At 41.7% G+C, this 26,425-nt stretch overlaps 1 protein-coding gene across 3 annotated transcripts in view; it reads left to right on the top strand.

Annotated features, from left to right (window-relative positions):
* LOC137376949 (inactive serine protease PAMR1-like) overlaps nucleotides 1-26,425 on the top strand; it is a 166,687-nt gene that overhangs the window by 73,228 nt on the left and 67,034 nt on the right. For all 3 annotated transcript variants that reach the window (XM_068045929.1, XM_068045927.1, XM_068045928.1), the window contains 3 exons: nucleotides 7,002-7,116; nucleotides 8,049-8,266; nucleotides 20,834-20,941. In XM_068045929.1, coding sequence (XP_067902030.1) covers nucleotides 7,002-7,116; nucleotides 8,049-8,266; nucleotides 20,834-20,941 — 441 coding nt within the window. The remainder of the gene's footprint in view (nucleotides 1-7,001; nucleotides 7,117-8,048; nucleotides 8,267-20,833; nucleotides 20,942-26,425) is intronic.

Genomic DNA, 26,425 nt, shown 5'->3' with positions numbered 1-26,425 from the left:
CCTCTGACTTCTATGGGCCAGCCAATTTTGTATCCAGACAGCCAACTTTCCCTGAATCCCATGCCTCCTTACTTTCTGAATGAGCCTACCATGGGGAACCTTATCAAACGCCTTGCTAAAATCCATATACACCACATCCACTGCTCTTCCTTCATCAATGTGTTTTTTCACATCTTCAAAGAATTCAATAAGGCTTGTGAGGCATGACCTGCCCCTTACAAAGCCATGCTGACTGTCTCTAATCAAACCATGCTTTTCCAAATAATCATAAATCCTGTCTCTCAGAATCCTCTCCAATAATTTGCCCACTACTGACGTCAGACTGACTGGTCTATAATTCCCAGGGTTATCCCTATTCCCTTTCCTGAACAAGGGAACAACATTTGCCACCCTCCAATCATCCAGTACTACTCCAGTGGACAGTGAAGACGCAAAGATCATCGCCAAAGGCGCAGCAATCTCTTCCCTCGCTTCCCGTAATATCCTTGGGTATATCCCGTCTGGCCCCGGGGACTTAACTGTCCTCATATCATTCAAAATTTCCAGCACATCCTCCCTCTTAACCTCAACCTGTTCGAGCATATCAGCCTGTTTCACGCTGTCCTCACAAACGACCAGGTCCCTCACTAGTGAATACTGAAGCAAAGTATTCATTTAGGACCTCCCCTACCTCCTCCAACTCCAGGCACAAGTTCCCTCCACTATCCCTGATCGGCCCTACCCTCACTCTGGCCATCCTCTTGTTCCTCACATAAGTGTAGAACGCCTTGGGATTTTCCTTAATCCTACCCGCCAAGACTTTTTCATGTCCCCTTCTAGCTCTCCTAAGTCCATTTTTCAGTTCCTTCCTGGCTACCTTATAACCCTCTAGAGCCCTGCCTGATCCTTGCTTCCTCAACCTTAAGTAAGCTTCCTTCTTCCTCTTGACTAGCTGTTCCACATCTCTTGTCATCCAAGGTTCTTTCACCCTACCATCCCTTCCCTGCCTCATCAGGACAAACCTATCCAGCAGTCGCAGCAAGTGCTCCCTAAACAACCTCCACATTTCTGTCATGCATTTCCCTGAGAACATCTGTTCCCAATTTATGCTCCCCAGTTCCTGCCTAATAGCATTGTAATTCCCCCTCCCCCAATTAAATATTTTCCCATCCCGTCTGCTCCTGTCCCTCTCCATGACTATAGTAAAAGTCAGGGAGTTGTGATCACTGTCACCGAAATGCTCTCCCACCGAGAGATCTGCCACCTGGCCTGGTTCGTTGCCAAGCACCAAGTCCAACATAGTCTCCCCTCTAGTCGGCCTATTTACATATTGAGTCAGGAAACCTTCCTGGACACACCTGACAAAAACTGCTCCATCCAAACTATTTGCACTAAGGAGGTTCCAATCAATATTAGGGAAGTTGAAGTCACCCATGACAACAACCCTGTTACTTCTGCACCTTTCCAAAATTTGCCTCCCAATCTGTTCCTCCGTGTCTCTGTTGCTATTGGGGGGTCTATAGAAAACTCCCAACAAAGTGACTGCTCCTTTCCTGTTTCTGACTTCCACCCATAATGACTCAGTAGACAAACCCTCCTCGACGACCTCCCTTTCTGCAGCTGTGATACTATCCCTGATTAGCAATGCCACTCCCCCACCTCTTTTACCTCCCTCCCTATTCCTTTTGAAACATCTAAACCCCGGAACATCCAACATCCATTCCTGCCCCTGTGATAGCCACGTCTCCGTAATGGCCACAACATCGTAGCTCCAAGTACTGATCCATGCTCTGAGTTCATCACCCTTATTCCTGACACTTCTTGCGTTAAAATAGACACACTTCAACCCATCATACTGGCTGCAATTTTGCCCTGTCAACTGTCTAACCTTCCTCACAGACTCTCTGCACTCGGTATCTGCCTGTTCAACAGCTACCCCATCCACTGATCCGTAGCTCCGGTTCCCATCCCCCTGCCAAACTAGTTTAAACCCTCCCGAAGAGCTCTAGCAAACCTCCCGCCCAGGATATTGGTGTCCCTCCAGTTCAGATGCAACTCGTCCTTCTTGTACAGGTCCCACCTTCCCCAGAAGATATCCCAATGATCTACATATCTGAATCCCTCCCTCCTGCACCATTTCTGTAGCCACGTGTTCAGCTGCACTCGCTCCCTGTTTCTAGCCTCACTAGCACGTGACATTGTAAAAACACGATTTTCCTGTTGTAAAACCATGTTGAATTTGTCTGATCATACTATGATTGTCTGAGAAGACTTCCTTAATAATAAATTCCAGCACTTTCCCGACGACTGATGTCAGGCTAACTGGCCTGTAGTTCCCTGTTTTCTCTCTCCCACTTTTCTTGAATAGCAGTGTTACATTTGCTAACTTCCAATCTGTTGATGACTGTTCTAGAATCCAGGGAATTTTGGGAAATCATAGCCAGCGCATCCACTATCTCTGTAGCTATTTTTTTAGAACCCTGGGATGTCGGCCATCAGGTTCTGGGGATTTGTTGGATTTTAGTCTCTTAAGTTTCTCCAATACTTTTTTTCTCTACTGATATTAATTACCTTAATTTCCTCACTCTTTTTAGCCCCTAGGTTACCCTCTATTTCTGGTATGCAACTTCTATTGTGACAACAGACACAAAATATTCAATGTCTCTGCCATTTCCTCATTGCCCATAATTCTGCTTCCAAGGGACCAATCTTTACTTTAGCTATTCTCTTTCTTTTTGTACCCAATCAACCTCAGCCAGCTCTCTCCTCATACCTATGTAATTGGTTTTAAGTTTAAGATCCTTGTTTGTGATTGGAATATGTTGCTTTCAAAGTTAATATGGAATTCAATTGTGTTTTGATTGCTATTTCCCAGTGGATATTTTACTATGAGATTACTAATTAACCCTGCCACATTGCAAATATCTAAAATGGCTTTCATCCTACTTGGTTCCACAATGTCTTGCTCCAGGAAACTGTTACAAAAACATTCCACAAATACATCTTCTCAACTACCCTTGCCAATTTGATTGGTCCAGTCTATATGAAGATTAAAGTCCCCTACAATTATTACATTGCCTTTCTTACAAGCTCCAATAATTTTTCATTTAATGCTCTGTACAATGGCATATCTACTGTTAGGGGACCTATGAACTACTCCCAGCAATATTTTCTGACCCTGCTATTCCTAATCACCACCTATACTGATTTTACTTCCTGATATTCTGAGCCAAGGTCCTTTCTCACTAATGCCCTTACATCATCCTTTACTATCAGAGTTAGCCCTCCTCCTTTTCCATTCTGTCTGTCTTTTCAAAACATTGTGTACCCTGGCATATTTACTTCCAAACTTTGTAATCATGTCTCTGTGATGGCAATTAGATCTAAAATATTTATTTCTATTTGTGCCACTAGTTCATCTACCTTATTGCAGATGCTTCGTTTGTTCAGATAAGGAACCTTTAATATCATTTTTTTTTACTGCTATTTCCTTCATGGACCTTGCTGGCTGATACATAATTATTGTTAAACTCTCAGTCCCTTCCTGATTCACTCTGCTTGTCTTTACCAACATTGCTAGACTGTTCTATTGCATCGACTTTTCTCTTTAGATTTCTAAATCTCCCTTCACCCGAACCCTTCCCTGCAACACCTACTTTCCCCCACCCTTCCCGTTGTTCGTGTAAAGCCTTATTCACAGTCCTCATTTTACAATTCGCCAAGATACTGGTCCCAGCACAGTTTAAGTGGAGCCCATCCCAACAGAACAGCTCTCGCTTTCCTGAGTACAGGTGCCAGTGCCCCATCAATCAAAACTCCTTCTTCCCACACCACTCTTTGAGCCACACATTTAATTCTGTAATCTGCTTTACCCTATGCTAATTGGCGCGTGGCTCAGATAACAATCCAGAGATGATACCTTTGATGTTCTGTGTTTTAATTTGGATCATAACTCCTCAAACACTCTCAGCAGAACATCATTCCTAGTTCTACCTATGCCATTGGCTCCAACGTGGACCACGACAACTGGATCATCACCCTCCCATTCCAAGTTTGTCTCCAGCCGCGAGGAGATGTCCTGAACCTTGGCATCAAGCAGGCAACACAACCATTGGAGCTCCCGATAGTGGCTGCAGAGAACAGAATCTATCCCTGAAACTATACTAGCCCCTATCACTACCACATTCCTTTTTGCTCCCCCCCCCCCAATGAATGGTTTACTGCACCATGGTGCCATGGTCAGCTAAGATAGGTAGGAAAGAAAGCTGTGAAGAGGACATCAGGAGGCCTCAAAGGGATATAGATAGGTTAAGTGAGTGGGCAAAGATCTTCCAAATCGAGTATAATGTGAGAAATGTGAAATTGTCCATTTTGGCAGGAAGCATAAAAAAGAAGCATATTATCTAAATGGTGAGAGATTGCAGAGCTCTGAGATACAGTGGGATCTGGATGTCATAGTGCATGAATCCCAAAAGGTTAGTATGCAGGAATTGGTTAAACATAATTTCCTTTTCACAAAACCATGTTGACTCTGCCTGATTACCTTGAATTTTTCTAAGTGCCTTGCTACAACGTCTTTAATAATAGCTTCTATCAATTCCTCTTTGACAGATGTTAAGCTAACTGGCCTGTAGTTTCCTGCTTTCTGTCTCCCTCCCTTTTTGAATAAAGGAGTTACATTCACTATTTTCCAATCTAATGAAGCCTTCCCCAAATCTAGGGAATTTTGGAAAATTAAAACCAACACATCAACTCTATTCAAGAAGGGTGGGAGGCAGAAAACAGGTAACTATAGGCCAGTTAGCTTGACGTCTGTCGTGGGGAAGGTGTTTGAATCAATCATTAAGGAGATTATAGCTGGGCACTTGGAAAAACTCAAGGTAATTGGGAATAATCAGCATGGTTTTGTGCAATCATGTTGTCACCAATTTACTGGAGTTATTTGAAGGAGTAACATGCGCTGTGGATAAAGGGGAGCCTGTTGATGTACTGTACTTGGATTTCCAGAAGGCATTTGACAAAGTGCCACATAAAAGGTTATTGCCCAAGTAGGAGCTCATGGTGTTGGGGGTAACATGTTAGCATGGATAGAAGATTGGCTGGCTGGCAGAAAACAAAGACTATGCATAAATGAGTCCTTTTCTGAGTGGCAAGATGTGACGAGTGGAGTCCCACAGGGGTCTGTGCTGGGGCCTCAACTTTTTACAATTTATATCAATGACTTAGATGAGGGGAGTGATGGCATGGTAGCTAAATTTGCAGATGACACAAAGATAGGTAGGAAAGTATGTTGTGAAGAGGACATAAGGAGGTTGCAGACCGATATAGATAGGTTGAGTGAGTGGGCAAAATTCTGGCAGATGGAGTATAATGTGGGAAAATGTGAAGTTGTTCACTTTGGCAGGAAGAATAAAAAAAGCACAGTATTACTTAAATGGAGAACAACTACAGAATTCTAGGATGCAGAGGGATCTAGGTGATCTAGTGCATGAGTCACAAAAAGTTAGTATGCAGGTACAGCAAGTAATAAAGAAGGCTAATGGAATGTGATCCTTTATTACATGAGGAATTGAAAATAAAAGTAAGGATGTTATGCTTCAGTTATACAGGGCATTGGTGAGACCACATCTCGAATACTGTGTGCAGTTTTGGCTTCCTTATTTAAGGAAGGATGTAAGTGTGTTGAAAGCGGTTCAGAGGAGGTTTACTAGATTAATACCTGGAATGAGCGGGTTGTCTTATGAGGAAAGGTTGGACAGACTGGGCTTATTTTCACTGGAGTTTGGAAGAGTGAGGGGCGACTTGATTGAAATATATAAGATCCTGAATGGTCTTGACAAGGTGGATGTGGAAAGGATGTTTCCTCTTGTGGGCGAGTCCAGAACTAGGAGGCACTGTTTTAAAATTAGGAGTTGCCCTTTTAGGATACAGATGAGGAGAATTTTTCCCTCTCAGAGGGTTGGGTGATTTTGGAACTCTCTGCCTCCGAAGGTGGTGGAGGTGGGGTCATTGAATATTTTTAAGGCGGAGGTGGATAGTTTCTTGTTACGCAACGGAATCAAAGTTTATCGGGGATAGATGGGAGTGTGGAATTAGAAACACAAACAGATCAGCCATGACCTTATTGAATGACGGAGCAGGCTCGAGGGGCCGAATGGCCTACTTCTGCTCCTATTTCATATGTTTGTATGTTGGTAACTATCTCACTAGCCACTTCTTTTAGGACCCTAGGATGAAGTCCATCAGGACCCGGGGACTTGTCAACATGCAGTGAGGTGGATAGTGTGACACAGGGAGGTGGATAGTGTGACACAGGGAGGTGGATAGTGTGACACAGGGTGGTGGATAGGTAGCTTAAGTTATATCTAGACTCTGATGACTTTTTCTTCCATCAGCTGCATTGCTGATATGTTGTCTGTGGTGTTATGGATTGCTTCATAGGGCTTTGTTGAGTGCAATATTGCACACAAGCTATAAATGTAATTGACAAAACTAGCCGATTGCATACATGAATATTTACTGACACCATGGACAACAGGAATTGAAATGTACCAAATACTCTGGATTCATGTATAATAATCTGTAAAACAGGTGTGCTATGTGGACTGAATACTACACAGGAGGGTGAATGGACTGAACAGTAATCTCTGCACTCCTCCAATTCTAGCCTCTTGTGCACCTCCGATTTACATTATTCCACCTTTGATGGCCATGCTTTCAGCTGCCTAGGCCCTAAGCTCTGGAATTCCCTCCCTAAACCTTTCCACCTCTCTTTCCTCCTTTAAGTCGCTCCTTAAAACCTACCTCCTGTCTTAATATCTCTTTATGTGACTTGGTGACAATTTTTTTTCAATAATACTCTTGTGAAGCATCGTTGAATCCTTTACTACATTAAAGGAGCTACATAGATGAAAGTTATTATTGTTACACAGGGATAGTTCTATTTATTGAACAGTGTGTTACACAGGGATGCTGTACTGGGTGAACTATTTACCATTCTTTACATATTTTTCTGTTTCCAGAATGTGGTGCTGTTATAAATGCTTCAAGAGGGCAGATTGTACTGGAGGGATACCCCAGCAACTCTCACTGTGAATGGACAGTGTCAGTGAATCCCAGTTTTGCTATTGAATTCAGGTAGGCTTAATGTTTGATTTGTTATATGTAGTTTTGGTTTTTCTCTATTATACAGCAGTTTTGTGGTTCACTAATGATGCAGGAAGGCTAAGAGTAAGGTTGTGGAGTGCCAGCATATCTGTATCCTGGAACAACAACACGATTTGTGGTTCAGGAATTGATGATTCAATTGCATAGTTAGATTTACATATCAAGTAGAAAATATTCTGATTCTACATAGAAATTTAGAATTAAAAACGAGCTATCTCATCTTATATTAATATCTGCATATTTAATGGCCCAATTTTTAAGTTCTTATCCTTGTTTTCAAATCCACCATGGCCTTAAAACACCACCCCCAACTTATCTTGGTAACTTCCTCCAGTCCTGCAATCCTCCAATTCTGACCACGTGAACATCCCAATTTTAATCTCTCTAATATTGGTGACTGTGCCTTCAGTTGGCTTGGCCCTAAGCTCTGGAATTGCGTCCTATACATTTCTGTCCCTACTCCTCCAAGCCCACGTCTTTGCTTTCGGTTACCTCACCTAATATTTCCGTAAGTGGCTGGGTGCCAAATTTTGTTTGATCATGCTCCTGCAAAGCACCTTGGGACGTTGTACTACATTATAAATGCAAGTTGTTGTTGCTGTATTAATGAAGCCACTGAACAAACTCAGAGTCACAGACTGCATTGTAACACTTCATTAGCAAGCTCTTTACTGGCCTATAAACTGAGTTCAGTGCATGCGTGCAAGGGACCCCACTTCCAGCTGGGAAATGGCAGGTGGGGAGTGGCTCTGAGAGGGCCACCGATATCTGGGGAGTGGCACCAAGGGGCCTCCTGCTGTCTGGTGAGTTGCACTGAGAGGCCCCTGCTGTCTGGGGAGTGGCACGCGTGTCTCTGTCTGTTGGGGAGTTGTTGCTCAGGGTGTGATCTTGCTCTGTTTCAGGTTCTCTATGCTGAGTATCGAATTTGATTACATGTGTCAATATGATTATGTGGAGGTTCGCGATGGCGATAACGTCGACTCCAGGGTTATTGGAAAATTCTGTGGAAATGAACGGCCTCCCCCAATCCGGACCACTGGTAGTTCGTTACATGTTTTATTTGTATCCGATGGGTATAAAAGCTTTGATGGATTTTTTGCCACATTTGAGGAAGTTGATGGTAGGTAGCCTTTCAGGTTTCAGATCATATTGTGCCTCACTTTTGTTTCTTGTGACATTATTTGCTCCAGTCCAGGTTAATTTGCTGACCTTTCAGATTCAGACCTTCTTACTTATCCCAATGCTCATCAGTTGCCCTTTCTCCTTCTTTTGCCGGTTTCTTCTTCACTTGCCAGTTTTTTTCTTCACTTACCCCTTTTTACTCATGCCCCTTTCTTCTGCACTTGCCTTTCTTTCTCACTTGCTCTTTTCATTCTCCTTGCCCCTGTCTCTCTCACTTGTGTCTTTCTTCCTCAGTTTCCTCTTTGTATCCCACTTTCCCCTGTCTTCCTCAATCACCCCATTCTTTCTCACTTGCCCCATTCTTTCTCATTTGTTCCTGTCTTCTTCACTTGCCCATAGGTCTTACTTGCCATTGTCTCCCTTCCTATGCCCAGTTAACTGAAGCCAGGCTGGATAGCCCCTGCGGCTGAAGCTTACCGCAGCTGCCTCTGACTATTCCCAATGACCTTGTATTGATTTCAGAGCTTGCAGCTATCTTGTGAGCAGGATTCCTTGGGCACACATAAGAACATAAGAAATAGGAGCAGGAGTAAGACCATTTAGCCCCTCGAGCATGCTCCACCATTCAGTACAATCATGGCTGATGTTCTGTCTCAACTTAACTTACTAGTCTCTTGGTTCCCCTTAATTCTGGTGTGCAATTTATGTCTTCTACTGTGTAGACACAAAATATTTGTTCAACATCTCTGCCATTTCCTCATTTCCTATGATAATTTCTTCTGTCTTGACCTCTAAGGGACCAATGTTTATTTTAGCTACTCTCCTTTTTATATACTTACAATCTGTTTTTATGTTCCTAGCTAGTTTATCCTCATTCTATTATTCCCTTTCTTTTATCAACTTTTTTGTAGCTTTCTGTTGGTTTCTAAAACACTCCCAATCCTCAAGCTTACTGCTGTTCTTTGCAACATTATAAGCTTCTTTTAATCTAATACGACCCTTAACTTCCCTAGGAAGCCATAGATCGATGTTTCTTGCTGAGCTTTTGCTTTTTAATGCAATGTATTTTTGTTTTGAATTGTTTCTTTGAATGTTTTCCACTGTTTATTTACTGCCATATCTTTAAGTATATTTACCTAATCAGCCTTAGCCAGCTCTCCCCTCATACCTATGTAATGTGTTTTGTTTAAGTTCAAGATTCTTATTTCGGACTGAAGTATGTTGCTTTCAAACTTAATATGGAATTCAATTGTATTATGATCAATTTTTTCCCAGCGGATCTTATACTATGAGATTGCTAATTAAACCTGCCTTATTGCACAACACTAGATCTAAAATAGCTTTATCCCTAGTTGGTTCCACAATGTATTGTTCCAGGAAACTGTTGCTAAAGCATTCTACAAACCCATCTTCCAGACAACCTATGCCAATTTTATTTGTCCATTCTACATGAAGATTATTGTCGTCCATGATTATTACATTGCTTTTGTTACAAGCTCCAATTATTTTTTGCTTAATGCTCTGTCCAACCGTATAACTACAGTTAGAGGACCTATAAACTACACCCAGCAACATTTTCTGACCCTTGTTATTCCCAATCCCCTGATCTTCTGAGCTAAGATCCTTTCTCACTAATGCGCTTATGTCCTCCTTTACTATCAGGGCTAATCCTCCTCCTTTTCTGTTTTGTCTGTCTTTTCAGAATGTTGTACTCTGGAATATTTATTTCCCAACCTTGGTCATCTTGTAACCATGTCTCTGTAATGGTGATTAGTTCGAAACCATTTATCTCTATTTGTGCCGCTAGTTCATCTATCTTATTATAAGTTATTTGTGCATTAAGATAAAGCACCTTTAATTTTGTTTTTTACTACTATCCTTTGCAGGAGCCTTATTCGTTGTTGCATTATTACTGTTAAACTCTCTGTCCTTTCCTGTTCCACTTTGCTTGTCATTACGCTATACTGCTCTATTGCCTCAATTTTTCTCTTTAGATTTCCAAATCTCCCTTCATGTGACCCTTCCTCCCCCCACCTTTTAGTTGAAAAGCCCTCTCCACACCCCTAGTGATACCATTTGCCAGGACACTGATCCCAGCCCAATTTAAGTGGATCCCATCCCAACAGAACAGCTCCCTCTCTCCTGAGTGCTGGGTGCCAGTGCCCAATGAGTCAAAACCCCTTCTTCCCACACCACTCTTTGAGCCACATGTTTAATTCTTTAATCTGTTTGATCCTCTGGCAATTGGTGTGTGGCTCAGGTAACAATCCAGAGATAAGTACCTTTGAAGGCCTGCATTTTAATTTGGACCGTGAGTCCTCAAACTCTCTCAGCCGAGTATCATTCCTATTTCTACTAGTGTAATTGGTTGCTATGTGGACCACGACAACTGGATTCTCCCCTTCCTTCTCCAAGTTTGCTTACAGCTGCGAGGAGATGTCTTTAACCCTAGAACTGGGCAGGAAACACAACCTTGAGAAATCCTGGTCATGGTTGCAGAGAACAGTATCTTTCCCCCTGACTAGACTGTCCCTTGTCACTACCACGGTCCTTTATACTCCCCCCACTTGAAAGGCTTTCTGCATCATGGTGCCGTGGTCAGTTTTCCCATCCACCCTGCAGCTCTTGTTCTCATCTACACAGGTGGCAAGTATCTCGTACCTGTTGATCAAAGTCAAGGCTCCTCCATGACTACATGCTGGATCACCATACCTGCCTAACTCGCAGTCACACCCTCCTGTCCCTTACCATTGACCAACTCTAAAGCTCTACTTAACCTAAGGGGCATGACTGTCTCCTGGAGAAAAGTGTCCAGGTAACTCTCCCCTTCCCTGTTGCCCTGCAGTGTGTGCAGCTTGGGCTCCAGCTCAACAATTCTGAGCTGAAGTTGCTCAAGCTGCAGACACTCAGCACAGATATGGCTGCTCGGGATTCCAGTGCTTTCCACAACCCCCACATGTTGCAGTCACTGCACACCACCTGCCCTGTCATTTCTGTCTATCATTATTTATTTATTTCATTAGTTAACTAGTTACTAATTTAGTAAAGTAATAGCAATTTACCATCTCTTAGCTTGGAGACAAAATAAAACACTCACCAGTTACTGGAGGTAAAACAAAAAGAATAAAAAGCAGCACCTCCTTCCCCCTCTGCACTGAATTCCCAACTTTAACACTCAGTTAAACAAACAATCTGTGTCCCACACTCTGTGTGGTAGCAAACACTGTCTACTGATATAGAGAGGTTATAACTCACATCAAAGTTACAACTGCGAAGTTAGTTTTCTACTACAGCTACTAACACCTATTCAGGCAACCACTTTTAGCTGATTGACAATTAATTGCCACTGCCACCGAAAGGCAGTTTCTGTTAAGTAGATATCAGAACTCACTTGCAGTTCTTTTGCTATTTTAAAGTTCTCGGTCAAATTCTAAATGTTAATCTAAATTACAGCCTGGGAAATACTTACTAGATAGATCCCACTTGCATCAAGTTCCTAAGGCCTTCCCGGTATTCAGAGCAGTATGTGATGCAGTTGAGACCCTTCCCTGTGCTGCCCTTGTGCAATGAGTCTCCCATTAACATGAGAATGAGGCACTGGTTCCAGCAGGAATGGTGCATCAAAGGGGTTAAAGTTTAAAAATTCCACCTCCTCGCTCCAATCCGCTGCTTACATTTTACTATCCTGATTCAGGCCATCAATGAGTTTCCTGCAAATGGCAGACGGGGACCTAGTTAGCCTGATGATGTCATCGGCCCCACAATATACAATTAACTGAACCTTAGGGAAGTCGGTGATGTCAGCCGCCCAGCAGTAGATCCAAGGTGGGTGGTGCTGATTGGCCAAGGTTAGTGCTAAAGATTTGCTCCTTTTAGGATTCCTTATGGGTCAGGAGGAGTGGGAGTGCTCCCCCAGGAAGTCCTTGGGCCTCTCTGGCCCTGACATTCTCCCTAATCTCAGTAAAACCAACCCCGCCCCCATTGTCTGCAAAGCTCTCCTTCCACTGACTGCTGGAGACTATCCCCATGGATCCCCAGCTGTGGTTTCCTGTTGCTACATTTCTATCGCTCCCACTGGCCAGTCAATCAATCTCAAGATTGTTGGGCTGGAGTCAGCGAAGAATTATTTAAGTGAGGCCATCCCCCACTAACAGGCTCCCCAACACCCTTTCTGCTCTCCTGTTACTATCGAGGCCAATGAGTATTAGTAAGTCTGCTGAGCCCGAAGTCATTACCTGCAGCATTTGACTGAGTCCCAACAAACACCTGTAGGCCCCCCCATCCCCCGGGAGCAGAGGTTAAAGGGCAACCTGACCAATGATGGCAGCCCGCCCGAGACAAATGTGCTGATGGAGATGAGGGGTTGTTAGTCTTGAACTGGCTGATGAAACTTTCCTCTTCTGGCAAACATTGAAGAGGAATCATGGCTCAATAGCACCACTCACAGGTACCTGTCAACACTGTGGCTGTTTGTATTTCAGCAAGCCTCAGCATTCATAAGAAAATAAGTAAGTGGAAAACATGCAGCCCATGGACCATTGGAAACAGAGGAGAGGAGTGGGCCATTTAGCCCCTCGAGCCTGTTCTGCCATTCAATGAGATCATGGCTGATCTGTGGCCTTACTCCACATATCCCCCTTTGCTCCATATCCCTGAATACCTTTGGTTAACAAAAACCTAACAATCTCAGATTTGAAATTTACAATCTAATATCAATTGTCTTTTGTGAAAGAGAGTTTCAAACTTCTACCATCCTTTGTTGTTGACGCATTCGCTAATTTTACTCCTGACAGGTCTGGCACTAATTTTTAGACTACTCCACCTAGTCCTGGATTCCCAATCAGCAGAAATAATTTCTCTGTATCTACCTTATCTGTTCCCTTTAATATCTTGAAAACTTTGATCAAATCGCCCCTTAACCTTCTAAATTCCAAGGAATACAAACCTAGTTTGTGTAATCCCTCCTCATAGCTTAATCCTTGGAGACCAGGTATATTTAGTAAATCTACTCTGCACTCCCTCCAGGGCCAATATATCCTTCCCAAGATGTGCTGCCCAGAACTGCTCACAGTATGAACCAGGGCTTTGTACAACTCTAGTATAACTTCTACCTCCTTGTATATTAGTCCTCTACATATAAAGGCCAACACTTCATTAGTTGTTTTGATTATTTTCTGTGACATTTTAGTAATCTATGTGCCTAGACCCTCAAGTCTCTTTGGACCACTACTGTTTCTAGCTTTTCACCATGTAAAAAGTAGTCTGTTCGAACCATTTTAGGTCCAAAGCGGATGACCTCACATTTGCCTGCCCTGAAATCAATTTGCCACATTTTTGCCTGTCCACTTAATCCTTGAGTATCTCTTTGTAATTATTTGCTTCCATCTGCACTACCTACAATGCCGCTTTTCTTTGTGTCATCGGAAAATTTGGATATGTGGCTTTCCATCTCATCATCTCAGTCATTACGAAATATGGTGAATTGTTGAGGCCCTAACACAGATTCTTGCAGGATACCACTAGACATATCCTGACAATCACAGTACCTGCATCTCAGCTAATTGCCTAACCAGGTCAACAATTTGCCTTCAATTCTATAAGCTTCAACTTTAGTTAGCAGTCTCTTTTGAAGGACTTTATCAACTGTCTTCTGGAATAAATAACATCAGTAAACAATCCCTTCCCCACTACTGTCGTCACTTCTTCAAAAAATTCAATCAGGCATGACCTGAGCTTTGCAAATTCAAGCTGGCTCTCTCTGATCAGCTGAACTTTTCAAGGGATTCAATCACTCTATCTTTAATTTTGGACACTAGTAATTTCCCGAAAACAGATGTTACACTAAGTGATCCATAATTCCATCGTTTTCCTCTCACCTTTCTTGAGTAACAGAGTGGCATACACAATTTTCCAATCTAAAGAAATGGTTCCCAAATTGAGACAAGTTTGAAAGATTATAGTTAGGACATTTGCAATGTTCTCACTTTTAAAACCTTGGGATAGAAACCATCTAGTGCTGGAAATTTGTCACTCTTTATTGGTATGATTTTCTTCATTATTGTTATTTTGCTTATATTAATTTTGGTGAGTCCCTATTCCTAATTTAATAGTAGTTTCCTTGGAACATCTGGCATGCTAATCTCTTCCTATACTGTAAATACTGACACAAAGCAATTCATCAGCAAGTCCACTATTTTCTTGCTTTCATTGACAATATCAGCATTAACAGTTTTCAAGGGACAAACATTGCTGCTGAACACCTCTTTTTCCTAATATAACTGTATAATTTTTTTGTATTGATTTTAACATCTCTTGCAAGTTTCCTGCAAGGTTTCCTTCCAAACTGTCCCGAACACGCTCAAGAAATTCACTTTCTGACGTGCTAATTTGCTTATCCCAATCAATATGAAAGATAAAATTCCCCATTAAAAACCACTCTGCCTTTTCTACATGCTTGTCTAATCTCTGCATTTATACAGAGTATCACTTCACAGCTACTACTGGGGCATTTACACAACTTCCACAATAGTCTTAAATCTTTTCTATTTATTAATTCTACCCATAAATTCTCCACTGCCTGATTATCTCTCATTATATGCTCTCTTATTATTGAAGTGATTTCATCCTTTATCACCTACTCCGGCCCTTCTACCATTTTCCCGATCTTTCCTGCAGATCTTATAACTGGCATATTTAGTTCCCAGTCCTGACCATCTTGCAGCCATGTCTCAGTAATGGCTATCATGTCATATCCTCCAAGTTGAATTTGTGCCTGCAATTCATTCAATTTGTTCCTTATATTTTGTGCATTTGTAAAGGAATGCTTTTTTGGGCCAGACACCTTAACCAGACCTTCTGCTCTAATGTTTCACTCACACATTTCTTATTTGGTTAATTACTTTACATCTTTTTTTTACCTGTAATGACCAAAGCACAAGTTCTGATGGTTACTCTATTTTGTTCTCTTTCATTTGTTTTCAAACTATTATTTATGCTATAAAACCAAAAAGTCCTGAAAATACTCAGCAGGTCTGGAAGCACCTGTGGAAAGAGAAGCAAAGTTAACGTTTCAGGTCAGTGACCTTTCATCAGAAGTGGAAAAGGTTAGAAATGTAATAGGTTTTAAGCAAATGAAGTGGGGGCAGGGCAAAAGTTATTCTCTGTGACCCTGTGTCCTATCAGCACCTTCCCATGTGTTCTCTTTTGCCCCACCCCCACTTTATTTGATTAAAACCTATTACATTTCTAACCTTTGCCAGTTCTGATGAAAGGTCACTGACCTGAAACGTTAACTTTGCTTCTCTCCCCACAGATGCTGCCAGACCTGCTGAATATTTCCAGCACTTTTTGGTTTTATTTCAGTTTTCCAGCATCTGCCATGTTTTGCTTTTATATTATTTATGCTACCTTTTCCAACTGAACACACGTCACTCCCCAACTTGTGATCGTCCTATTTATCCTTTCTGCTTGGAGCCTGGTCCCAGCCTAGTTCAGGTGGAACCTGTGGTACAGATCCTCCCTGTCCCAGGACTGGCACCAGTGTCCCACGAAATGGAACCCCTATTTCCCACACCACTCCTTCAATCATGTGTTCACCTCCCTAATCTGCTTATCCCTATGTCAATTTGCATGTGGCTCAGGTAATAATCTGGAGATTATAGCCATTAAGGTCTTGTTCTTTAATTTAACTCCTCATTCCTGGTACTCTCCAAACAGGACCTCTTTCCTATTCTTCCGTATGTTGTTGGGCCAAATATGAATCACAATGACTGGATCCTTCCCTTCATCTCCAATATCCTTTCAAGCCTTTTCAGGTGTCCCTCATCCTGGCACCAGGTCGACAACATGCCATGAGGAATTCTTGATCTTGCTTACAAAGAATGCTATCTGTACCCCTAATCTTTGAATCCACTACAACTACCACATTATAGTTCCCCTTCTCCTCTTCCTCCTCTCCCCTTTGGACATCCACGGTCAGCATTCTGGATGTCCATCCGACAGTTTTTATCCTTATCCTCACAGTTGACAAGTACAATGTACCTGTTAGATAGGTTGGGTTTCTGTAAATCCTCATTCTCTATTTCACCTGGGTTTCCCTTGCTCTGTACACTATCAGTCACACCAACACCTTTCTGAACCTGCACCTCTCTACGAAGTGTGACCAAGGACTGGAGCAAACTGCTGAGCTGGAGAGATTTGAGACAGAGACATCTACTGCAGATGTGTTCGCTCAGGACAATCTCGCTATCCAAAAACTCCCACATACTGCAGTCTAGGCACACAACCTGCTGTGCGATATCTTAATCTAGATTATTTATATCAACTTTTTAGTTTGTTCTAAGTTGGTTTTCTTTTTCTATACTCTAACTTGCATTAATACTTTATTTTTACATTCCTTGATAATTTGTACTTTCTCTTTGCCTTCTTAATTGTTTTTCTTTACTTCTTTCCTCTAACTAGGGGCACAGACTGAGCTCAGAATAATGAAGGTGAACAGACAGTCTTGATTCACTGAAGTTATAGGAAGAGTGGTGGATTTGTGATCAGACAGCGGAGGGAATCTGTGGAGATTGAGAGTATCATCAAATTCAAGAGAGGGCTGGATCATTTGTTTCACAAAATAGAGTACAATCATTTATTTTAAAAATGGATTACAATATAATTATGGATCAGGAGAGTCATCTTAGATTATCCATCCAGAGAGATGATATAGTACTCCAGTTATGGACATTTATTTTACCTCCACTCTCTATCTGGGAGTCCATTCCATGTGGTGATCCTTCTTTGCGTGAAGAACTGCCTAATATCAGTCCTAAACTTGTCTTTTACTCATTTGAACCAGTGGCTGTTTGTCCAACTGCTACCATTTAGTTTGCAATAATATTCGAGATTTACTTTTTCCATTCCCTTTACTGTCTTGGATACCTCAAGCAGGTCACCTCTCAGATGCTTCCTTTCTAAGGTGAGAAAACCAAGGTTTTTCTGATCTTTCTTTGTAACTCAAGGCACTGACAATAGAGAGCAGCCTCACAGTTCTTTTGTGGGCTGCTTCTAGTGCCTAAATGTGTCCCTTGTGATTTGGGCAACAGAACTGGACGCAATACTTCAGGTGCGATCTGACCAGAGCCACATATAGTTTGATCACAAACATCCTCTAAGAAAGAACGAACTTTCATTTATATAGCACCTCAGGACATTCCAAAGCACTTGACATGAAGTATCTTTGAAGTATAGTCACTGTTGTAATGTAGGAAATGCAACAGCCAATTTGTACAACAAACAGCAATGACCAGATAATCCATTTTAGTGATGTTGGTTGAGGGACAAATATTGCCTAAGGACATCAGACTTATCTATAAGGTAGTGCCATGAGATCGTTTACATCCATCTGAGAAGGCAGACAGGGCTTTGGTTTAACATCTCATCAAAAGTCAGCACTTCTGACAGTGCAGCATTCTCTCAGTACTGTACTGGAGTGTCAGTTTACATTTTGTGCTAAAATCTCCAGAGTAGGGCTTGAGCCCACAACTTACAAACACAGATGTGAGAGGTGTACATACTGAGCCATAGCTGACAGTGTAAGTTTTGAACTCTACAGTTTTGGCTTTGTAGTTTAACACCTTTTCTGGTCTTGTTGATTTGGTCTGCACTGTTTTTAATAAATGTAGGGCTGAGAATGCGAGGAGCTCCAGATCTGTTTCAACTTCATCCATGGGTATTGTAGAACTATTCCTGGAGTACATGTATTGGATATTTTTCCTTTCTTTTTGCAGTACTTAACACTTGTCTGCATTAACTTTCATCTTTCAATGTTTGATGCACTTACATATTTTGTCAGCATCGTTTTGTAACTTTCAAAGTGCCTGGTCAGAATCAGCTGTCCCTCTAGTGTAGCAGCATTAGAAGATTTAGCCAATTTACATTGAGCTTCTGAATTCAGCTCATTGAAGAAAGTTGGAAACAGTAGTGATCCCAGCCTGACCCCTGGGGCAGTTCAACAGGCAGTACATTTGACAAAAGGAGGGGCATGTATGGTGGGGGAGGGGGCATTGGGCTTACCGTTGCTTACTATTGATTGTACACAGATCCATGATCCAGTGTATAATTCAACTGCAAGAGAAGAAAAACAAGATAAAATCATTGGACAAAATATGGCAGAAACTTCATTTTGGATGCTGCTATTTAAAACAAACCTACTGCATTGGTGTGACAGCAAGGCACTTTTCAATTCATCAGAGCTTACATCCACCACCTTCCCCACATTTCAACACCCCCCCCCACCACCACACTCCCACACTGCGCCACAATGCAGCATTGTATCCAAACTTAAAACTTTATAGTCTGGGCTGACCGATCTCGAGTTCACAGCCCCACCCTCCCACTTGGTGCAGAGCTCCTCTTGAGAGTGTGGATCTGATAATGGATGCTACAGCTCTCTTTCTGCCCTGTAGTCCCTTCAAGTACTGCTTCCCACTGGGATTGACAGTGCCATGGTCCTGTAGGTTTTTTTCCCCGGGAATATGCGGTGTACCTTTAAGGCTTACAAAAGATCAGTACTGCTTTAAGAACCAGCAAGCCTCAGGAGTTGGAGAAAATGCATTTTTGGTTGCTGTTGGATACAACCATTTGGAGACTGTGATTCAAAGGGTGCATTCTCGTTACCATGGATACAGCCACTGGGCCAGAGTATCAAGCGATACATTTGTTACAATTCAATTTTGAACTGACTTTTTAGTTGAAGACAGTCTGTTCTAACAGAGAACACAGACAGACAGCTGGTGGTAGCATTTGAAAAATGAGCTCTCAGCCATTTAAACTGAACAAAGAGAATTTTAGTCTCTTTAAGTATTATTATCTCTCAAACTTCTAAAAGAGTCAAGCCAAAATAGAGATCTCTGGTAATTTAAACTAAAGGAAGGGAAGTTACACTGTGACAATCTTTTATCCCTCAAAAACTCTAAAGTCAGACTGATTATTTTAAAAAGTGTTTGCAAGTCGTTAATTGTTGAAATTCACTGAAGGAAGGAAAGTGTCACATACTGCTGGAATTAGACCTCGGACTGTTCTACTGTGGAAGAACCTTTTTTCCCAATCGGATGGCTGTAAGGACTTCACGCAACATTGGACTGTAATTTGCAAGGACTCTAATTGTCTTCTATTTTAAATGTTGTTTATATTTTCATGGTGTTTAAGAATTTAGTTTTTCTGATTAAACAGTTAATTTGTTGATTTAAAGACACCTGGTTTGTTTAGCCTCATTCAGGGGTTAATAGATGGTACAATTTGGCTGGGTCTTTCTTTAATTTGGAAAGTTTAAAATGATATGTTAGGTGATCTGTGGAGGGACGGGATTGAATTATCAGTGCGTTTCTCCCACCACAATCAAAATCGTATATTTTGATTGGGGGCTTTGACTGGAGCGGTCGGTCTTAACAACAGATTGATCCTTTAATCAAATTGGTACCTGGGTTCCTGATCCAATCAGGCCACAAAGCCCAGTCCAATCCCTGCACCTGCATCATTTTGCCTGGTTTATTTAATATAAACACTGTGGCCCACCTGCAGCCAACATGGAAGCTGGTTCTGCATATGAAGAGCCTAGTCACAGGTAGATGCAAACGTTATTGCCTCCTGTTTATAGACAACTACAACTTGCATTTATATAGCACCTTCAACAAAGTAAAATATCCCAAGGCATCTCACAGGAGTGTAATCAGATAAAGAAAAATTGACACCGAGCCACATAAGGTGATATCAGGAAAGATGCCCAAAAGCTTGCTCCAAGAGGTAGTTTTAAGGAGCATCTTAAAGAAGGAGAGAGAGCTGGAGAGATTTAGAAGATTATTCCAGAGATTTGGAGCCTAGACGGCTGAATGCACGGCTGCCAATGGTGGGATGAAGGAAGTGGTGGATGTATGAGACCAAAATTGGAGAAACAGAGTTCTTGGAGGATTGTAGGGTTCCAAAGATGGGGGGTGGTGAGGCCACAGAGGGATTTGAATGGAACAATGAGAATTTTAAAATTCTGAGGATGCCAGATTGGGAACCAACGTAGAATAGCGAGGACTGGGCGATGGGTGAATGCGACTTGGTGTGAGTTAGTTTACGGGCAGCAGAGTTTTGGATGAGTTCAAGTTTATGAAAGGCAGAAGATGCCTCCTGCCAGCCAGCAGAGAATTGGAATAGTCGAGTCTGAGGGTAACCAAATCATGGATGAGGGTTTCAGCAGCAGATGGACTAATGCAAGCATAGAGACAGGGTTCTGCTGAAAGGTCACAGACCTGAAACATCAACTCTGTTCCTCACTCCACAGATGCTGCCAGACCTGCTGAGTATTTTCAGCACTTTCTATTTTTATTATTAGAGACAGGCAATATTACATTGGTGGAAGTAGGTTGTCTTTCAGAAACTCTGCTTAGGGTTAAATAGGGCACCATGCACAGCCAGGAATTCAACCTGCGAATCCCATTTACAGTATAACATGTCCGCTAACTAGAGCAGCTGAGCCACAGATTTGAGTGTAATGGAAACTGAAACCTGTGCCTGTTGTTCTCTTGTTCTTTAGTGTGCTCCTCATCCCCTTGCTTACATGATGGAATGTGTCTCCAGCTTGGACCAGTTAACTATAAGTGTGCCTGTCTGGCTGGGTATACAGGCAAATGGTGTGAAAACAGTGAGTATTAACATTGGTGCAAATGTTTAGTGTGTAGGTATATGCTGTCCGGAGTCTTCATAACTTCACAGTAAGTTAAATCTTGCTGAGTTTATGGAAATATTGAGAATATACAGGACCTGAAACATGCTCATTCCAAATGATATTTTCAGCCTTTGTTTAATCTGGTGTCTCTTCCTATTGACCTGAATTTATTCTGTGAGACACTGGGGCTAGTGCAGAACCTGCTCCATTTCTTTTTGAGTCTGATTCAGCCCCTCGGCTGTCCAACAGTCGATCTTTCACTCAGCCATATATTGGTGTGTAGTTTAATTATTTGCTCACTTCTCAACTGGAACCCTGGAGCTGCAAATGAGCGGGAAGTGGGGTGATGAGTTTGGTGAAGGAGGGCTAAAGCTGTGGGAGAATGGTGAATGTTAAGGTAGGAAGGACTTTATGGCAGTGAAGGATTAGAAACAACAAAGCAGACCCAGCTCTATTCATTGAATATGGAAAATAGGGAGTAAATCGGCTGGCTCCCGTTGACCATGAGCAGCACAAGCAGAATGTATAAGCCCTGAGTTGAGTCTATTTTTATGCTGATCAGAGAATAGGGAGTTTTGGGATTTATGATATAAAAGTTTGTGCAGGATTAATAATTCCCATTTTTTAACACTTTAGGTTTTTTTTCTAGCCAAGGCATTGCTGGAATATCACTCTAAATATTTTCCAGCAGCTGCATATGAATTTTAGAAACTTTCTACATGTGAATTTTTAAATAAACATTTTCATTGCTGTAGTGATACACTGAATAAAGGAAGGAACAGCCTAAACCCAGTTATTAAGAGACTTCATTCCAAAATGGCCCCAGTGGTAATCTTGGAGAAACATGGATACATTTTTGTTTGCGAGGGTGTAAATGGAAATGGAAGTGACCAATTTTTTAGTGATACTGGGGGAATATTTCCACGGTGTGCTATGTGTAACCAAACTGTAATTCTGTGAGACAACAATAAAGTTTTTGTCTTTGTTTTGGTTCTGTAACTGTTAGAAACTCATTCATTGTGCTTAGGAGGATTAATTACCAGGTAAAGTCTGAATCCTACACCAAGCTGATCCTGATGCAATGCAGTGAAGTTTATTTGCACTGTCTCCCAGATGACAGGCTTTAAAAATAATTTTATGTACTATCTTCAGGTATATGCAGTCTTTGTGATTGGTCCTGTTTATATTTAATGGTCAGATTCTTGTCTGTTTTTGAAGTTGAAAGGTCAGGTATTCAAAATCTCGGATGTCTCAACAACTCTTTTCAGGGATATTTAAAGGGGACTCTTCTAATCAAAAAGATTGGTTGGCAGGTGGAAATGAGTAAGGACAGTTTAGAAATCTCAGAAAAATAATGGGGAGATAGTTTAAGACCAATTTACCAGTTAGCATTCCAGAATGCCAGAAGGAATACTGCATAGATTTAAAAATTACCTACAAAGGCTTACTTTAGTTCCAAATAATTTTTAAAAATTATTTTAACTACTTTAAGTTTGATAAAGATGTTCTACTGCAAACATATAATTGTATACCATCACTGATAGATTATTTGCTTTTTCATTTTTTCTATAATAAATTATTTCCATATTTTAAACATTAAACTAGTTCGCCACTTGTGTATTGGTTTCAGGACCTTGTTCATTTCCCAAACTTACCTAGATCACAAAGATATTAGGAGCTGGGACTCATCCATGTGGGGTGATCTGAGATACAAACTGAAAAAACTCTTGGCTAAGCTTGTGAGAAAAGGCCCTATTTATAAAGAAGATGTTTACAGTTCTCGACACATAGTGCATCGAGTGACTATTTCCCCATCATGGAACATGGCTCCTTTCAGTATCATTTTATTGATGTGTTTTCTTTTTCCAGTGACTGATTTATGTGGATGTTGATTGATATCTGATGATGCCATGTGGTACACTTTCCGGGGACAGCGTTCATCTGATCTGTTGCCTACAATGTTTCTCTGGGGTTTCTGCCCAAGTTACAGTAGGGTATTGGGGAATCCCAATGGAAACGTGGATGCCATGCGATGGGTGATCATCCATTCCTCCTGTGATCTGGATAGCTCAATTTTGACAATAACCCCCCACACCCCATGTCCCTGTGATCTGGATAGCTCCATTTTGATGGTGAACAACCAATGATTCTCATAGAAACCCAGACTGCAAAAGATTACTTTTCAATTGCTGCATTTAAAAAAAAACAATGTACACTTGTTTGCTCATGGACAACAAGCAAACCTAAACATGAGTAACCATGTTTTGCTTTTTGATACTCTAACCCTGTTCCGTTTTGGACTGGACAGAGGATACTTGAACTAAACAGCCAGAGCCTGTCTCTTGCTATGGATTCTTGGCTTTCTAAGAGTTGCCTTGAATCCTCTTGCACCTTTATGATACATAGTATCGTAAGTCCATAGAAGCCACAGGAAGTTTACTTTCTGCTGGCTAACCTGATAAAAGGCTGTGTGCAATTCAGAGCCTAGAAAGAGAAGAAAAACTGATAGTGCCGATATAATATGGGATAAACTCTACTGTGCACAATGTGTAAAGCAATGCTAAACACATTCTTTTATGAAAGGGTTTAGGATTTTGTTTTGCCTCCTACATAGTAGAACTCTTTCCCCTCTCCCCCATCCTACTGTTACTGTTCTAGCAATAAACTTTCACTCCAAGTAAACATTCCATTGGTATGATATGTGTGGTCTTGGAACAGTTCAGGCAGAAAATGTAGCCAGTAAAATGTATTAGAATGATAAGTTTTCAGTTGGCTGCAGCATAGGATTTCATAAAATATTAACAACACAGAAACAGGCCATTCATTCCAACTAGTCTATGCTGGTGTTTATACTGCACATGGGTCTCCTCCCATTCCACCTGCCTCACACGAGCCTTTCAGTATGTCTTTCTATTCCCTTTTCTCTCATATACTCATCTAGTTTCTTTTTGGAAGCATTTATGCATTTAAGCCACTTGCCTCACTCACTTTCTGTGCATTCCACCTCCTAATCAATCTCTGAGTGAAGAAATGTCTCCTTATTTCCCTATTGGAAGAATTATTAACTATCTTATATTTATGGCCTCTAGTTTTGGATTCTCCTGCAAGTGGAAACATTCTCACCACATCCACCCTGTCTAATCTATTCATAATTATAAAGATATCCATTAAGTCACTTCTCAGTCTTCTCTTTTCTAAAGAAAACAATAGCAAGTTGTTCAATAGCCATAATCTCTCAGTTCTGGTACCATTGTTGTAAAATTTTTTTGCACTTTCTCCAGTGCTTCTATGTCTTCTTTTATAATTCAGAGACCAGAACTATGCACACTTCTAATTATAACCAGTACAGCGTGCTATACATAACTTCACTACTTTTGAATTCTATACCCCTAGAAATAAATCCCAGGGCTTTATTAGCATTTTTAATTGTCTTGCTGACCTGCAATACTGCTTTTAATAATTTGTTCACCTGCTCATTCTTTTGCTCTTCTACGCCATTCAATTCTTTATTTTGTAAGCCGATGACACCAAACATGTGGCAGCTAGAATGATATGAACCACCTGCAACAGGACATAGATGAGGTAGCAGAATAGGCAGAGAGATGGCAGATGGCATTTAATACTGATAAGTGTAAGGTGATGCATTTTGGCAGAAGGAATAGGGATAGGCAATATCGACTTAATGGCACATTTCTAAAGAGTGTGCAGGAACAGAGGGTCCTGGGGGTGCATCTGCACTGATCTTTGAAGGTGGCAGGATATATTGAGAGAGTGGTTAGTTTAGCATATGGGATCTTGGACTTCATAAATAGAGGTATTGAATACAAAAGCTGGGAAGTTATGCTGAACCTTTATACAGCTCTGGTTAGGCCCCAACTGGAGTATGGCATCCAGTTCTGGTCACCACATTTCAGGAAGAATATGAAGGTCCTTGAGAGGGTGCAAAGGAGATTTATCAGAATGGTTCCAAGGATGAAGGATTTTACTTACAAGGTTAGGTTGGAAAAGCCAAGTTTGTTCTCCTAAGAACAAAGGAGGTTGAGGGGAGATTTAATAGAAGAGTACAAGATTATGACAGGTTTAGATCAATTAGACAAGGAAAAATGTTCCCATTAACTGATGGTACAAGGACTAAGGGACACAGATTGAAGACAAGGACAAGGGATGCAGGGGTAATATGAGGAAGAACTTTTTTACACAGCGGGTGGAAATGACCTGGAACTCTCTGCCCATAAGGGTGGTGGAAGCGGAGACGATCAATGACCTCAAAAAAAATTAGATGGCCACTTGAAGAAAATAGACTTGCTGGGCTATGAGTTTTGAGCAGGGGAGTGGGACTAACTTGATAGCTCTGTGGAGAGCCAGCATAGACTCTCTCTGACTGTAAGCTGGGGTGATGTTCCTATTTTTTCAACCAAAGTGCCTCACCGCATGTTTGTCTATGTTAATGGGTCACTTAACTGACTAGTGTGTAAGCTTTCTAATGTCTTTTGTATTATATTGTAGTCTTCCTCAGTTTGGAATCATCTGCAAATTCTCTGTTGAGCCCAAAGCATTAATGTAAATTGTGAATAACAGTTATCCCCGTATTAACCTTGTGGAATACCGTTTCTACCTTCCTCCAATCCAAATAACTATCCTAAACCCTAACTGTCTGCTTTTTATTTTTTAGCCAATTTGCTATTCATTCAAATATTTGCTGCCTGACTCGACATGCCCTAATCTTTGTCATGGTGTGATGCCTCATTGAAGCAGAACTGAAAGGCTTCTTATCAGGAATTTCCCCAATGTTTCTCCTGTTCTGCTGCCCTAACTTTGGCAGAGGTTTAGTAGAAGCCCCATTTGTAAGAGAAGTGCCAAGACAATCACCACCTCCTGTGTCCCAGTACATTGCACAGTCAGTGAATTTTACCAGCAGATCTGGGAGATTGCGAGCTCTGAGAATTCTTTCTCTGCAATCTCCCAGGACAATTGACTGAGTGCAGATTGGTGAGGACTCCAGGAGACTGATGTCTGCCATTCTATTAGTGAGGAATCCAGGAGACTGATGCCTGTCATTCTGTTAGTGAGGACTGCAGGAGACTGATGCCTGCCATTCTGTTAGTGAGAACTCCAGGAGACGGATGCCTGTCATTCGGTCAGTGAGGACTCCAGGAGACTGATGTCTGCCATTCTGTTAGTGAGGACTCCAGGAGACTGATGTCTGCCATTCTGTTAGTGAGGACTCCAGGAGACTGATGCCTGTCATTCTGTTAGTGAGGACTCCAGGAGACTGATGCCTGCCATTCTGTTAGTGAGGACTCCAGGAGACTGATGCCTGCCATTCTGTTAGTGAGGACTCCAGGAGACTGATACCTGCCATTCTGTTAGTGAGGACTCCAGGAGACTGATGCCTGTCATTCTGTTAGTGAGGACTCCAGGAGACTGATGCCTGCCATTCTGTTAGTGAGGACTCCAGGA

Source organism: Heterodontus francisci, chromosome 14 (genome assembly GCF_036365525.1).
Source record: "Heterodontus francisci isolate sHetFra1 chromosome 14, sHetFra1.hap1, whole genome shotgun sequence".
NCBI lineage: Eukaryota > Metazoa > Chordata > Chondrichthyes > Heterodontiformes > Heterodontidae > Heterodontus > Heterodontus francisci.
The sequence above is the reverse complement of the archived record's forward strand: the minus strand, read 5'-3'. Positions and strand labels throughout refer to the sequence as shown.